Source organism: Cariama cristata, unplaced genomic scaffold (genome assembly GCF_000690535.1).
Source record: "Cariama cristata isolate BGI_N322 unplaced genomic scaffold, ASM69053v1 scaffold15634, whole genome shotgun sequence".
NCBI lineage: Eukaryota > Metazoa > Chordata > Aves > Cariamiformes > Cariamidae > Cariama > Cariama cristata.
Genome location: NW_009614817.1, coordinates 64,296 through 76,436, shown reverse-complemented (window position 1 = coordinate 76,436; position 12,141 = coordinate 64,296). Strand labels below are relative to the sequence as shown.

Below are 12,141 nucleotides of genomic sequence, written 5' to 3'. Positions count from 1 at the left end.
GCTTTTGCTGAGGCATTGTGTAGTTTTGGTAATGAAGTCTTGATGTGGAGCTGTGCATGAGAATATCAGAGTATCTGTGAGGTGGTATCTCTGATGGAGGAGTGGGGAACATACTGGAGAATGTTTCTGTTGATGACAAACTGTATCTGTACAAGGTAATGACACTTATTTTGCAGGTTATGAGCAGTATTCGAGACTGCTTTGTTACTGGAAAGTGGGAAGATGATAAAGATGCAGCAAAGCTGTTGGAGGAAGATGGTATGTGTAAGACTAGAAAAAATGATTAGCATATACCAGATGTTTAAGAAAAGTACAACTTTAGTTACGTATGTAGAATGTTTTGCATTAGTGATATACTTGCAAATTTTTTCAAATGATTACATAAAGTATTATACAGATACTAATATAATTAAACATTGCTGTAAATCTCTGTACAAACAGCAGGCAGGTAGCACATTATGAAAATGTACTCTCTGAAAAAATAGAGTATACAGTTTAAATTAGGAAATGGTGTTCTTAGTCGAGACTTGGCCGTGCCAACTTTGAGTTACGTGCCTGAGTTTAGGTATTTATCCTCTATGTATGGTTTATTCTTTTGGACAGTGTCGGTAGAAATAAGCAGAAATTCTTCTTTAATGGAAAGACAAACTGGTCATTCATACTTGGCTGAAAAGTGAGAACTATCTTCAGATGTTTTGGAGGTGTTTTTGTTTTGTTAGGAAATATTTAGAAAGTTTTAATAATATGGCTGTATTATATGCAAAATTATTGTGGTTTGACAGGCTTCTGTAAGCATTTGTTTAACTTAAAAATTGCAATATTAAAATTTTTTATTAATCTTATTTTTTTAAATTAAAGATAGGAGCTCAATTGCTTTGCTAGTGTCTTGTGTCATTAGAATGCTAATGTGGTCCTTTGGAATGATCTAAACTTTATTTACATTTTTTGAAATCATAAAGGTATTGAAAGGAAAAAGGAGGAGCTACTGGAGTTCAGCTGAGAATTTTCAGCTGAAGCTATAGAGAGGGTAGGACAGACATAAAACGGTTGATGGGAAGAAAAAATATTTGGGCTCAAACTAATCTACAAGGCAGTACTGAGAAATACACAATACTGAAAATATGAGAAATCGTATGGAACAATACAACAGAATGGTTAACTGTCAGATGTCTTGGGTGCTTATTGTTGCAGAAGAACTGTATGGAGATTTTGAAGATCTTGAAACTGGTGTTGTGCACAAAGGAAAGCATACTGCTGAAGGAGATGAGGTCTGACCTGTATTTTTATGTTCTTCAACAACGTACATGTATATGAGTTTCTGATCAAGTGATAGGCGTCCTATGTACTAGATTTAGTTTTCATGAAGCAATGGGAAAGAAATCAATGGGAACAAGGAAGAAAAAGTGTATGTATTGTAGACTTTGGTACCTGTAAATACCTAGAATGGCATGTTTTTAGTCTCAAACTGAATTGTTGTTTGAAGTTAATTATGTGGGAGAAGTCACGTCACTTATTTAACAGTAGGTGTCAGACTTAATCAAGAGCTGGAGGATCTGGAGGTACCAGACAAGTATTTTAAAACCAAATGTGATCATAACTGTTTGTACTATGTCACTTTGTCTGATGCAGAAGCTTATAGAACTCTGCTTAAACGCAACAGATGTGTGTCTAAATTTGCATTATGACAAAATATTACTTACTAATAGATATTAAACTGTTAATCAGAATGGATTGTTTTCAGTGAACTGTTCTACATGTTTGATAATGTACTGTTGATTAGTCTGGAAGTGAAGAAGAGGAGGAAGATGGGAAAATGTCCAAACCAGAACCTGAGGAGGAGAAAAAGGAAAAGGAGCGTATGGACAAGAAACGGAAACTGAAAGAAATGTTTGATGCAGAGTATGATGAAGGGGATGCTACATACTTCGATAATCTTAAAGAAGAAATGCATAAACAAGCACAGGTACAAGCTGTTATCTTGGCAATTTATTTGGCTGTACAACTTCAAAAATACCCCACAGAGTTTGCCCAAAGGTTTTTTCCTGGAGACACACATGACATTGAGTAGCTAGTTCAGAAAGAGAGAGTACACACAAAGAAATGCTTGTGATTTTTTTGTTGTTGAATTTTTTTGAATCCATTAGCTGGAAAGAAAAACAAGCAAACAAGCCAAGCAGCTGAAAGCTTAGTTTAAATTTGTGTAAGTAGTTAACTAAATCACTGAATAAGTCAGCATGTGTCATCTAAACTTCGTCTACTTAAAAGTTTTTAACAGGTATCCGTTCATCCCTTAGTGGTGCAACTAGCATGGCAGGTCTCAAAAAACCCAAAAACAACAAAAAAACCCCAAACCACAAAAACCCCCACAAAAAGAAAAAAACCCAAACAAACAAAAAATGTGAGAGAAGGTTCCCCTCCAGGAAGAGATGGGTGGGAAGGAAAAAAAAAAAAAGACATCCTTTTATGTGTAAGAAGGTGAAAATCTTTCTCATGCTAGTTTGTGTCAAATATTTTTCCAGTATTTTTAGAATGATTTTTGCAGTGTTATTAATGGAGAAGTACATTCTGTGTGGCAGTCTTTTTCATCAAACTGTCAAGTTATTTTGAGGAAAAAATAGTTGATGACCATTGCTCTGTACATGTGGTAGGAGTCTTCAGGGTAACTGTATCCAGAATTGGAGGTGTTGATTTTGTTCCAGGCTATGGTTTTTTAGATAAAATCTTGTAATATTAAAAGTAGCTTCTTTCTTTGGCTGACTTGGAAGAATATCGCCCTACATTGCAAATAGCTTAATTGTTTTCTCTTCTGACAAAATCTTGCTATAAATAGTGATTAAATTAATAGTTACCTTCTTTCATTAGCTTCTGTTACAAGTGATCATATGAGCTCTGGTATGCTGATGTACTTACTAAAAGCACTAAAAGTGTAAAGAAGGACATTCCAGTAAAAGAGTACAAGACAATTTACAACTGTTTCACTTGAGGTCTGTCACAGAAATACATCTCAGCAGTATTCCTACTGCAGGACAGAAGGGCAAAAATCTCAAACTGGGAATGTGTAAAGGCTTCTAGAAAAATAAACTTGGACCAGAAGATTTGTGCCATATCTCAATACCTTGAGAAATGAAATTAATAATTAGTTTGCTTAAATATGGCATCTTATACATAGCTGAACATCATAAGCTAGAACAGGAGAGTGAGGCTTCTGTTATTCACAAGGATATCTTGTTAAATGTTTACACAATATCTACATTCATACGGTACAGAGCTTTAAAAGAGCCTTTTGACAACATACAGTGTGAGGATGCACCGAAATACACCGAAATAAGCTGCTGAGTAAGATAGAAGCCCAGCCTTCTCATAAAGTGACACCTTAAAGATCAGAACGTTAACTTCAAAAGGTACTTGGGCTCTAAATCAAAAACTTACTTTTGACAGTTGTATCTTTACAATCCCAAGTCACCATTATGAAAGGTATATCAGAAGTCACTCAGTCATTTCCTTCTTTTGGGTACTGTCTTTCAAGTAGGCTAACAGGCCCACTTGGGATTTCAAATTGGAAAGAATTCATGGTGGCAGAGATCTTGCTCTGAATAAAAAATCACAAAACCTATCAGATCTTTCCCAAAAGACTTATATAAATGTTAGTATGTTTTAAATAGAACTGGCACCTCATGAACAAGTTGTTAATACTTGAATTTTGTAAAACACATGGTGACTTTCTCTTTGTCACATAGCTTAATCGAGCGGAATTTGAAGATCAAGATGATGAGACCAGAGTGCAGTATGAGGGCTTCCGGCCTGGGATGTATGTTCGAATAGAGATTGAGAATGTCCCATGTGAATTTGTCCTGAATTTTGACCCTCATTATCCTATTATCCTGGGTGGTTTAGGCAACAGCGAAGGAAATGTCGGATATGTACAGGTATGTAGCCAAAGCTGTGAGTGGACTTTACTTCAGTAGATGTGTGCTTCAGAGTATCTGGAGTTATTATTTATTTTCTGTTTATTAAAGGTACAGTAAACACAGAGAGAAACCTTCCTCTTTGTCTCTTGAATAGGGGATTTGCTTTTGACACAGTTAACTCTACAGTAGTAGACACTGGATTTTTACAGGCTTAATTGGATAACTCAAAGAAGTTATTGTTGTTTAATATTCATCTGCAGGGATGTCTCAGGACTAAGGTCTGATATTTTAACTGCTAAATTGCAAACACAAATTGTACTCTGAGGTTTGTGTTCTATGGACAAGTGGCTATAGAAAAGTTACTAGCACATATATATATATATATTTTAATATTATACTTGCTAATATGCATACTAAGATGACTGCAAAATCAGTGAAATACTGATCAGCTTTATCTTTCCAGTCAACCTAGTGTTAATGAGAATGTTCGAAGATACAAAGCTTACTGAATAAAAAATTCTAGTGTAGATACAAGTTGTTTTCAATCATTCCTGAAAATTAAGGCTTGAATTTCAGAATTAATGTTGTTATCCTGTAATAGCATTGTTCATATTTTCTTCTAATTAGTTGCGCCTGAAGAAGCACCGATGGTATAAGAAGATACTTAAGACACGTGATCCTTTAATCCTCTCATTAGGCTGGAGGCGATTTCAGACTATCCCCATGTTCTACATTGAAGATCACAATGGGCGTCATAGGCTTCTGAAGTACACACCACAACATATGCATTGTGGAGCAACTTTTTGGGGTGAGGGCATTCTGGAGTTACTATCCTATATTACTTAATCATTATAAAATTCTGAAGCTTTACAGCATGTATCAGGAAATACAACCAGTAGCTTTTGGAATGAGAAGTCTGTAAAAAGTTGCGTTCCCTGTGGAATATAAAATAATGCCAAATAGTATGGCAAAACAGGCAGTTGCCTATTATTTGTGAATTATTTGGCTTTTAATCAAATTCTGAGCATTCTGCTAGGTTGTATCATATCAAAGTGGAACCTGATTTGTTGACTGTGCAGAGACACATTTGTACACATTATGGGCCTAGCCCTGCAAATGCTTCCATACATGAGTAATTTCTTGTTAACCATTCCTTTAACTTTCATGGGGCTATATATGTGAGTAATGGGTTGAATGCTTTAGCCTTTTCTTTGGTTTTATTAATTGAGAATATTTGGCATGTATTTCTAAGCTTCCTGGCTTTAAATAGAGACTAGATGTTGTATAGTAAAGTTTTTCATAAATTTTTTAATTTAATTTTCTTGTAGGGCCCATCACTCCTCAAGGGACAGGATTTTTGGCAGTTCAGTCTGTCAGTGGCACAACGGTAGGTTTGTTATCACAAAACGTTGGTTACTGCTTTCCATGGGTCTCTGGATAAAATATATAGATCTGGACAAGCAGGTTTACATATGGTAAAGCAGTCATGTTGTAGGAACTGAGAAAGTAGGTGGACTCAAGGTTTTGAAAGGTGTATTGTGATGAGATAGGAAACTGGATGGAGGCTTTTTTTTTTAAACAATTTTCATCTGCTACACTGAAAATGACAAATATTGCTTTATTTTCTGTGGAAGGATTTGCACCTACTGGATTTTCAGGAACTAAGTATTTAGATAACTTTTAGAACCTCTTGACAGGATGAGATACTGATGTTCCTGTTGAAAAAGTTTGCCCTCAGTGTGATTTCTCCACATCTTGTTAGAATGTTTATGGGTATCTGAATTAATTTAAATAGTGTTAAAGCAGTATTTATCCAATATCATCTTTGTTGCATATATATTACCCAAAGGTAGATTTATGTTTACATACAACATATAACGAACCCTTTGCATGGCATTGTAATGAGCACAACAGTAATCAGAGTGGTGATTATTATCTCCTTCCTAAAATATGCCTTGTTTAAGTCCTATTGCACAGTCATCTTGTTGTATGTATTAAAAGGCTATTTTTGTCACGTGTCCCTAGCATAATATAGTGATTTACAGCAGTGCAGAAAGCACTTCTTCTTGGAGACTTTCTGAGTAAGATTCTATTTCATAAAGAGAACACAGTGAGGTAGACAACAAGGACTTTCAGATTGCTTCCAAGGTAATTAGAATGGCAGTTCTGAAAATCTCATTAGTGAATGGTAGGAATGTTATGTCAGCAGCACCTCAACTAGTCTGTACAAAGTCAATTTGCATTTGTCATGCTGCTGTACTCCTGTAAATGTTATAAATTCTGAACTCAAACTCAAAAGCAGTGAAATTGTTTCTTCACTGTTTGGTAAATACACATTCAGCAGTGTCTTTCATTTCTGTATGTTTCAGCCTGATTTCCGGATTGCTGCGACAGGAGTTGTGCTTGATTTAGATAAATCCATAACTATTGTAAAGAAATTAAAGCTAACTGGTTTTCCATTCAAAATTTTTAAGAACACTTCTTTTATTAAGGTAGGTATGTGTATTGTAAAACCACATGTACTGCTATTAGGAAGGAATGTAACGTGGGACTCCCATCTGTCTTTCCCAAGACAGAAGTTCCCTGTAATTGTTGCATAGTGTTCTGGATCTCGGTAGCTGCTTGGGTTATTTTGAGCTCTCTTCAGTGAGGTCTGTAAAGGTACTGATCAATTAACATGAATTTATAGTTAACCTGACAGGAATTCTGGAACAGTCTTCTGGCTCACATTTAGTGTAACACACACACCCCCCCCCGCCCCGCCCCTTCCTCAAACCCGCTGATGAGCTTCCGCAGTGGCAGGCACCTCTGGAGAATGCAAACCTGTCCATGGTGTCATTCAGGCAGTTTGATCCCACTGAATTTCAACCCTGGGATCCAAGATGACTTCTAGCAGTGCTTAGGACTTCACAGCTACAGTTACAAAAGTGTTTGGGGCAGGAAGTGAATTTTCATTGACCTTCCAGCTGTCCTTAGTTGGGCTTTGAGGCTCAGGAAGAGGTTAGGCTATTCTGCATTTGGGGCAGTAAGCAACTAAGCACTGATCTCAACAGTGAAGTACTCAAATATTCGCAGTAAGCATACACAGAATTTTTCCTGACTTCCTTGTGATTTATGAAAGAAGCGCAAACCTTGGAGAGCTGTACTGTATTAGAGTCTCACAGCTAGCAACTTAAGGCAGCCTACTTGCTTTTAAGGTATGCTGTGTTCCAGCAAATGAAGGATTCTCTTAAATGTGTTCTGATTTAGAATTTTAAATGTATATATTTAATGGTAAGAAGTGTTGCCTGTGGTATATGACACCAAGTAAATTACTTTTAGTAGCTTACCTTAAAGTCAGCTCAGTAGGTTTTTGGTATGATCAGCACTCTTAGTATAAAGACAATGTTATGTTCTTCCTGTTTCTTTATAAGATGTGCTTGTGGGAATTACTTATGCTTTTGTGGCCTACACAGGTCACAGAGAGAGACTTAGCATTTTAAATGATGGTGGGTAATTCACATTTTCAGGGAATGTTTAACTCTCAGTTGGAAGTGGCTAAATTTGAAGGTGCCGCGATTCGTACTGTGAGTGGTATCCGAGGACAGATCAAAAAGGCCCTCCGAACGCCAGTAGGTGCTTTCAGAGCAACATTTGAAGACAAGTTGCTGATGAGTGGTAAGTTGCACTTTCCATGTAAGTTATCACACAACTTTCATCCTGCTTCACAGATTGAAAAGCTGTGTTTCAGAATCTCTGGAATCTGATAATTGAGACGTGAATTCAAAGAGCATGAAATATTCGGTGAGATACAAAACAAAATTAAAAAAAAGTACATTTTATGTTGGATTTCTTTCAGCTATACTCAGAAGTTGTATAGTATGCAGATGAAAAGGTTTGTCTTGGAGACCTATTTCTCTGAGTGTTTTAAAGTGTTTTACACAGCACGGTATGCTTTTCTCCTTGAACATGAAGATGAGTTGCATTTAGTGGTACAAGTGCTAGAAGGATGTTTTTCCAAGAAATCCAAAGAGTGTCATTGTAAGTCTACTTACCCCTATCCCCTGCATAATTTCCCCAAAAGGTTAGGAAAAGAAATTAACTAATCTCCTTTGTTTGCTGAGTGTTGTGATGTTGAGAGCATGAGTTTATGCTTATTTGGGTTTATATGACCTCTGTTTTCCTAAACTCATTGGAAATTATGGATAGTGCAAAATAAACGCAAGTTAGTTCTTTGATGAAAATAGGCAGAAGAAAAGCAATTTGGTTTTGTCAGTAATAGTAGAGGCACAGAGCATATATGAACTCTGTTGCTAGTTCTTTAATTGAATATGAATAATGAATAGGGTGGTCTTCAGCTGGCTGTTCTTCAGGAATATGTACTGTTAGGACTTTATGGAGTTTTTCAGAATGCAAGTGCACAAATAGTTACATTGCTTTTGCCTAATGTTGAAGAGATTTGGTATATATACCAAACACAATACTAGCATGTGGTCTAGATGTTAGTTATCTATTCTATTCGGGCAGTCTTTGCTTAGAGTGTGGATGTGATGAACTGTGGTGTTACAGAGCCAAGTAATACCTCCTTTTCTTTCAGACATTGTCTTTGTGAGGACTTGGTATCCTGTTTCTATCCCAACATTTTATAACCCCGTAACATCCTTGCTGAAGCCTGCAGGTGAGAAAGATAGTTGGAGTGGAATGAAGACAACAGGGCAGCTGAGGCATGAGCGAGGCATCAAAGTGAAACAAAACAAAGATTCTCTCTATAAGGTATATTTGATACGGTGGTTTGTGTTTGGTTTGTTTGTTTGTTTTTTTTACCAGTGATCACAGTCAAATTTGCACTCTGCCTCAGACCTGTGCAAATGTGAGAGCAGTGTAAATACATGTTCATACATATGCATGTGTGACCTCATATTTTTATCCACAAGGCACAGTCTTTCCTGGCATGAAATGCGAATAAAGCAGTGGAAAGCAGATTGTTGTGGGTCGATGGAAGTTTATAGAGTAATCTGCAGGGTAGAAGTCTTCTCCAAAAGCTTACTGAGACTTCTGCCATAGTAAAATTGGGGCGAGCATACTGTTCACGGTTCAGTGCAAGGACATCAGAGAACCTTTTTTTAGGTTTTGGGTTTTTTTTTTTTTGGCGAGGGGGGATTGGGTTTGGTTTTTTGTTTTGTGTTTTTTGGGGGGGAGGGGGGTTGTTGCTTTGAAGTTTTTTGTTTGTTGTGTTTTGTTTTTTTTCCACCTGAAAGATGGAAAATAAAAGCTTTTTAAGATCATGAATCTTATGTATGTTCTATATCCATTCTTTTAGCCTATTGTGAGGGAGAAAAGGCATTTCAATAAGCTCCACATTCCTAAAGCACTCCAGAAGGCACTGCCTTTTAAGAACAAGCCTAAGAATCTTGAGAAGAAAGGCAAGACTCCAAAAGACCAGTGGAGACCAGCTGTTATCAGGGAACCTCATGAAAAGAAGGTAATTAGCACTTACTCTGAAACAAGGACTCCCGAAGGGTAAATGTGTTGCTTAGACAATTTCTGACTATTGTTTTAGCACTTCAATCTACTGCTAGTGCTAAAGACATATATGCTCCTAATGAAAAATTATCACCTGCCATTTGTTTTGTTCCTGCTTGGCATGCAGTATGTATATGGAACTTGTCACTGAGTAGGTCACCTGAAGCCTAAATAGGACTTTTGTCCTTGTCACAGCACTTGCAAGGTATTTCAGTTGGATGTAGTGCTCTCACATTATGGGTGACTTAAATCAGTAGTTGCGGTCTTTTATTTGACTTGTCATTGCTATGCATTATTAACACAGACAGGATTTGAAGTAAATACTCTGCTTCAGAAATTGAGAATTATAGAGTGCTTACAAAGGTGGGAAGATCCAACCTGCAGTTTAAGTGTTCTATAGTAGGCTGCGCTGCCATTCAGCGAGACCTGAACAGGCTGAAGAGTTGGGCGGAGAGGAACCTAATGGAAGTTCAACAGAGTCAAGTGTAGGGTCCTGCACCTAGGGAGGAGTAACCCCATGCACCAGTACAGGCTGGGGGTTGACCTGCTGGAGAGCAGCCTCTGGGAGAAGGACCTGGGAGTCCTGGTGGACAACAAGTTGACCATGAGCCAGCAATGTGCTCTTGTGGCCAAGGTGGCCAGTGGTATCCTGGGGTGCACTAGGAAGAGTGTGGCCAGCAGGTCAAGGAAGGTTATCTGAGGGAGGTTATCCTCCCCCTCTACTCTGCCATGGGGAGGCCACATCTGGAGTACTGTGTCCAGTTCTGGGCTTCCTGGTTCAAGACAGACAAGGAACTACTGGAGTCCAGTGGAGGGTAATGAAGATGTTGAGGGGACTGGACCATCTCTCTTATGAGGAAAGGCTGAGGGAGCTGGATCTGTTAAGCCTGGAGAAGAGAAGACCGAGAGGGGATCTCATCAATGTTTACAATTACCTTAAGGGTGGATGTCAAGAGGATGGAGCCAGACTTTTCAGTGGTGCCCAGCAACAGGTGAAGGGGCAATGGGCACAAACTGAAACTCAGGAAGTTCCACCTGAATATGAGGAAAAACTTCAATACTTTGAGGGTGGCAGAGCACTGGAACAGGCTGCCAAGAGGCTGTGGAGTCTCCTTCTCTGGAGCTATTCAAAACCCGCCTGGACGCGATCCTGTGCAACTTGCTGTAGGTGACCCTGCTTTGGCAGGGGGATTGGACTATATGATCTCCAGAGGTCCCCTCCAACCCCAACCATTCTGTGATTAGGCATAGCCTTTTAAATAGTATCTAACCAAAATCAGAGTTCACAAAAATGAAACCTTTGATTAACTTCCTAATAAGATAAATAATTAAACCATTTTAGAAATTGGTTAAATAATTAGGAACTTGCCTTGAATCTCATTCATTATATGGCGCTCTGCTGAGGTTAAACTGTTTCTTGCTCACCAAAACTGAACTGCTTATATATTGATTCTTTCTTTTCTGTTTTAGATATCAGCCCTACTCAGTGCTTTGAGTACAGTGAATAATTACAAGATAAAGAAAGCCAAAGTAAAACATCGGGAACAGCTTAAAGAATATCTCAAAGTTAAGCAGAAGGAGGATGAACAGAAATTCAAGAGGCAAAAGGAGGCTAAGAAAAAAATTTATCGCATACTGGGACAAAGGGAGAAAAAGAGGCAGAAGTCAAGCTTGAAAGGATCTAGCAATGGAGAGAAGAGTATGTAAAATTTCATCAGATTTCAGGCCAAATGAGGAAATAGGGTAGCTGTGCAATTTTCTATTGAAGAAATATAAAGCCCTTGGACTACACTAGACTTTCAAGAGAAGAAAAAACTGCAAATAGAACCTTATTCATGCTATTGAATACACTTGGCAATGTATATAAATAAGATGTAGAAGTACGGATTGTGGGTTTTCTACATTATATTCTGGAGGACTTTCTATTTCAGTATATTTCTATCCATACTGCACATTCAATCTAGCCAATAAAGTATTTTAATGTCAATTACAGAATATTGTTTGTAAGTGTTTTGTCTGGTACTAGTGGACTTCTGTGGGTGAAAACTCCTCTGGATGTCTCTGAATGTGTTCCTGAGTTGACAGTACTTTGAGCCCTTGGCAAATCTTCCATTAAAAGGCGTGACGATCAGCTGTTACTGGGCAGGAGTTTTGGATACTCTAGCTTTGATGTGCTAGGAGATGCCACCAGGGTAGCTCACTCCTGTGCTTAGATCATCTGGTCCTGCATGTAAGTATCTCAGTTTTTTTCCACTTCTCACTAGATATTAAGCAGATCTTCAAAATAGTGTGCCATCCAGATCATCTGTTACTTGATTAGTTTTGGAACGCTGAGACTGTCAGTAGAGATCCCTCAATGACTGCAGCTTTCTGGGCAAGCAGTATCAGACCCTTCCCAAATGTGTGTAACTACTTGGTGATTTTCTGTGAGGTCAGCACAGGTGGGGTAACTTGCTTCCTTTTGGAACATCTTCCTATGTCCAGCCGGCTTGGTTTGATGATACGGTGTTAGACTTTCTTAAGATGAATGGAGAGGAGAGGTAGTAGATGGTTTCAATCCTGTTAAACTGAGAGCTGAAGTCTTCCTCTGCACGACAAGAGGCTTTGAACAATCATTCTGTTGGGAAAAGCAGATGAATTTATTTTGGTTTTATGCCATATATGGCACCAAATAGTTACTGTGATATATGTATTTTTAATACTTCATCCTCAAACAGGCAGTGGGTCAGAT

The 12,141-nt window shown here is 38.0% G+C and overlaps 1 protein-coding gene across 1 annotated transcript in view; it reads left to right on the top strand.

Annotated features, from left to right (window-relative positions):
- BMS1 (BMS1 ribosome biogenesis factor) overlaps positions 1-11,402 on the top strand; it is a 23,102-nt gene extending 11,700 nt beyond the window's left edge. Inside the window, 11 exon segments of the mRNA XM_009699576.1 lie at positions 177-258; positions 1,192-1,268; positions 1,781-1,963; positions 3,738-3,926; positions 4,536-4,716; positions 5,237-5,295; positions 6,278-6,400; positions 7,418-7,565; positions 8,485-8,660; positions 9,208-9,369; positions 10,881-11,402. Of these exon segments, the coding sequence (XP_009697878.1) occupies positions 177-258; positions 1,192-1,268; positions 1,781-1,963; positions 3,738-3,926; positions 4,536-4,716; positions 5,237-5,295; positions 6,278-6,400; positions 7,418-7,565; positions 8,485-8,660; positions 9,208-9,369; positions 10,881-11,117 (1,617 nt within the window). The 3' untranslated portion in view covers positions 11,118-11,402.
- Positions 11,403-12,141: the final 739 nt, after the last annotated feature.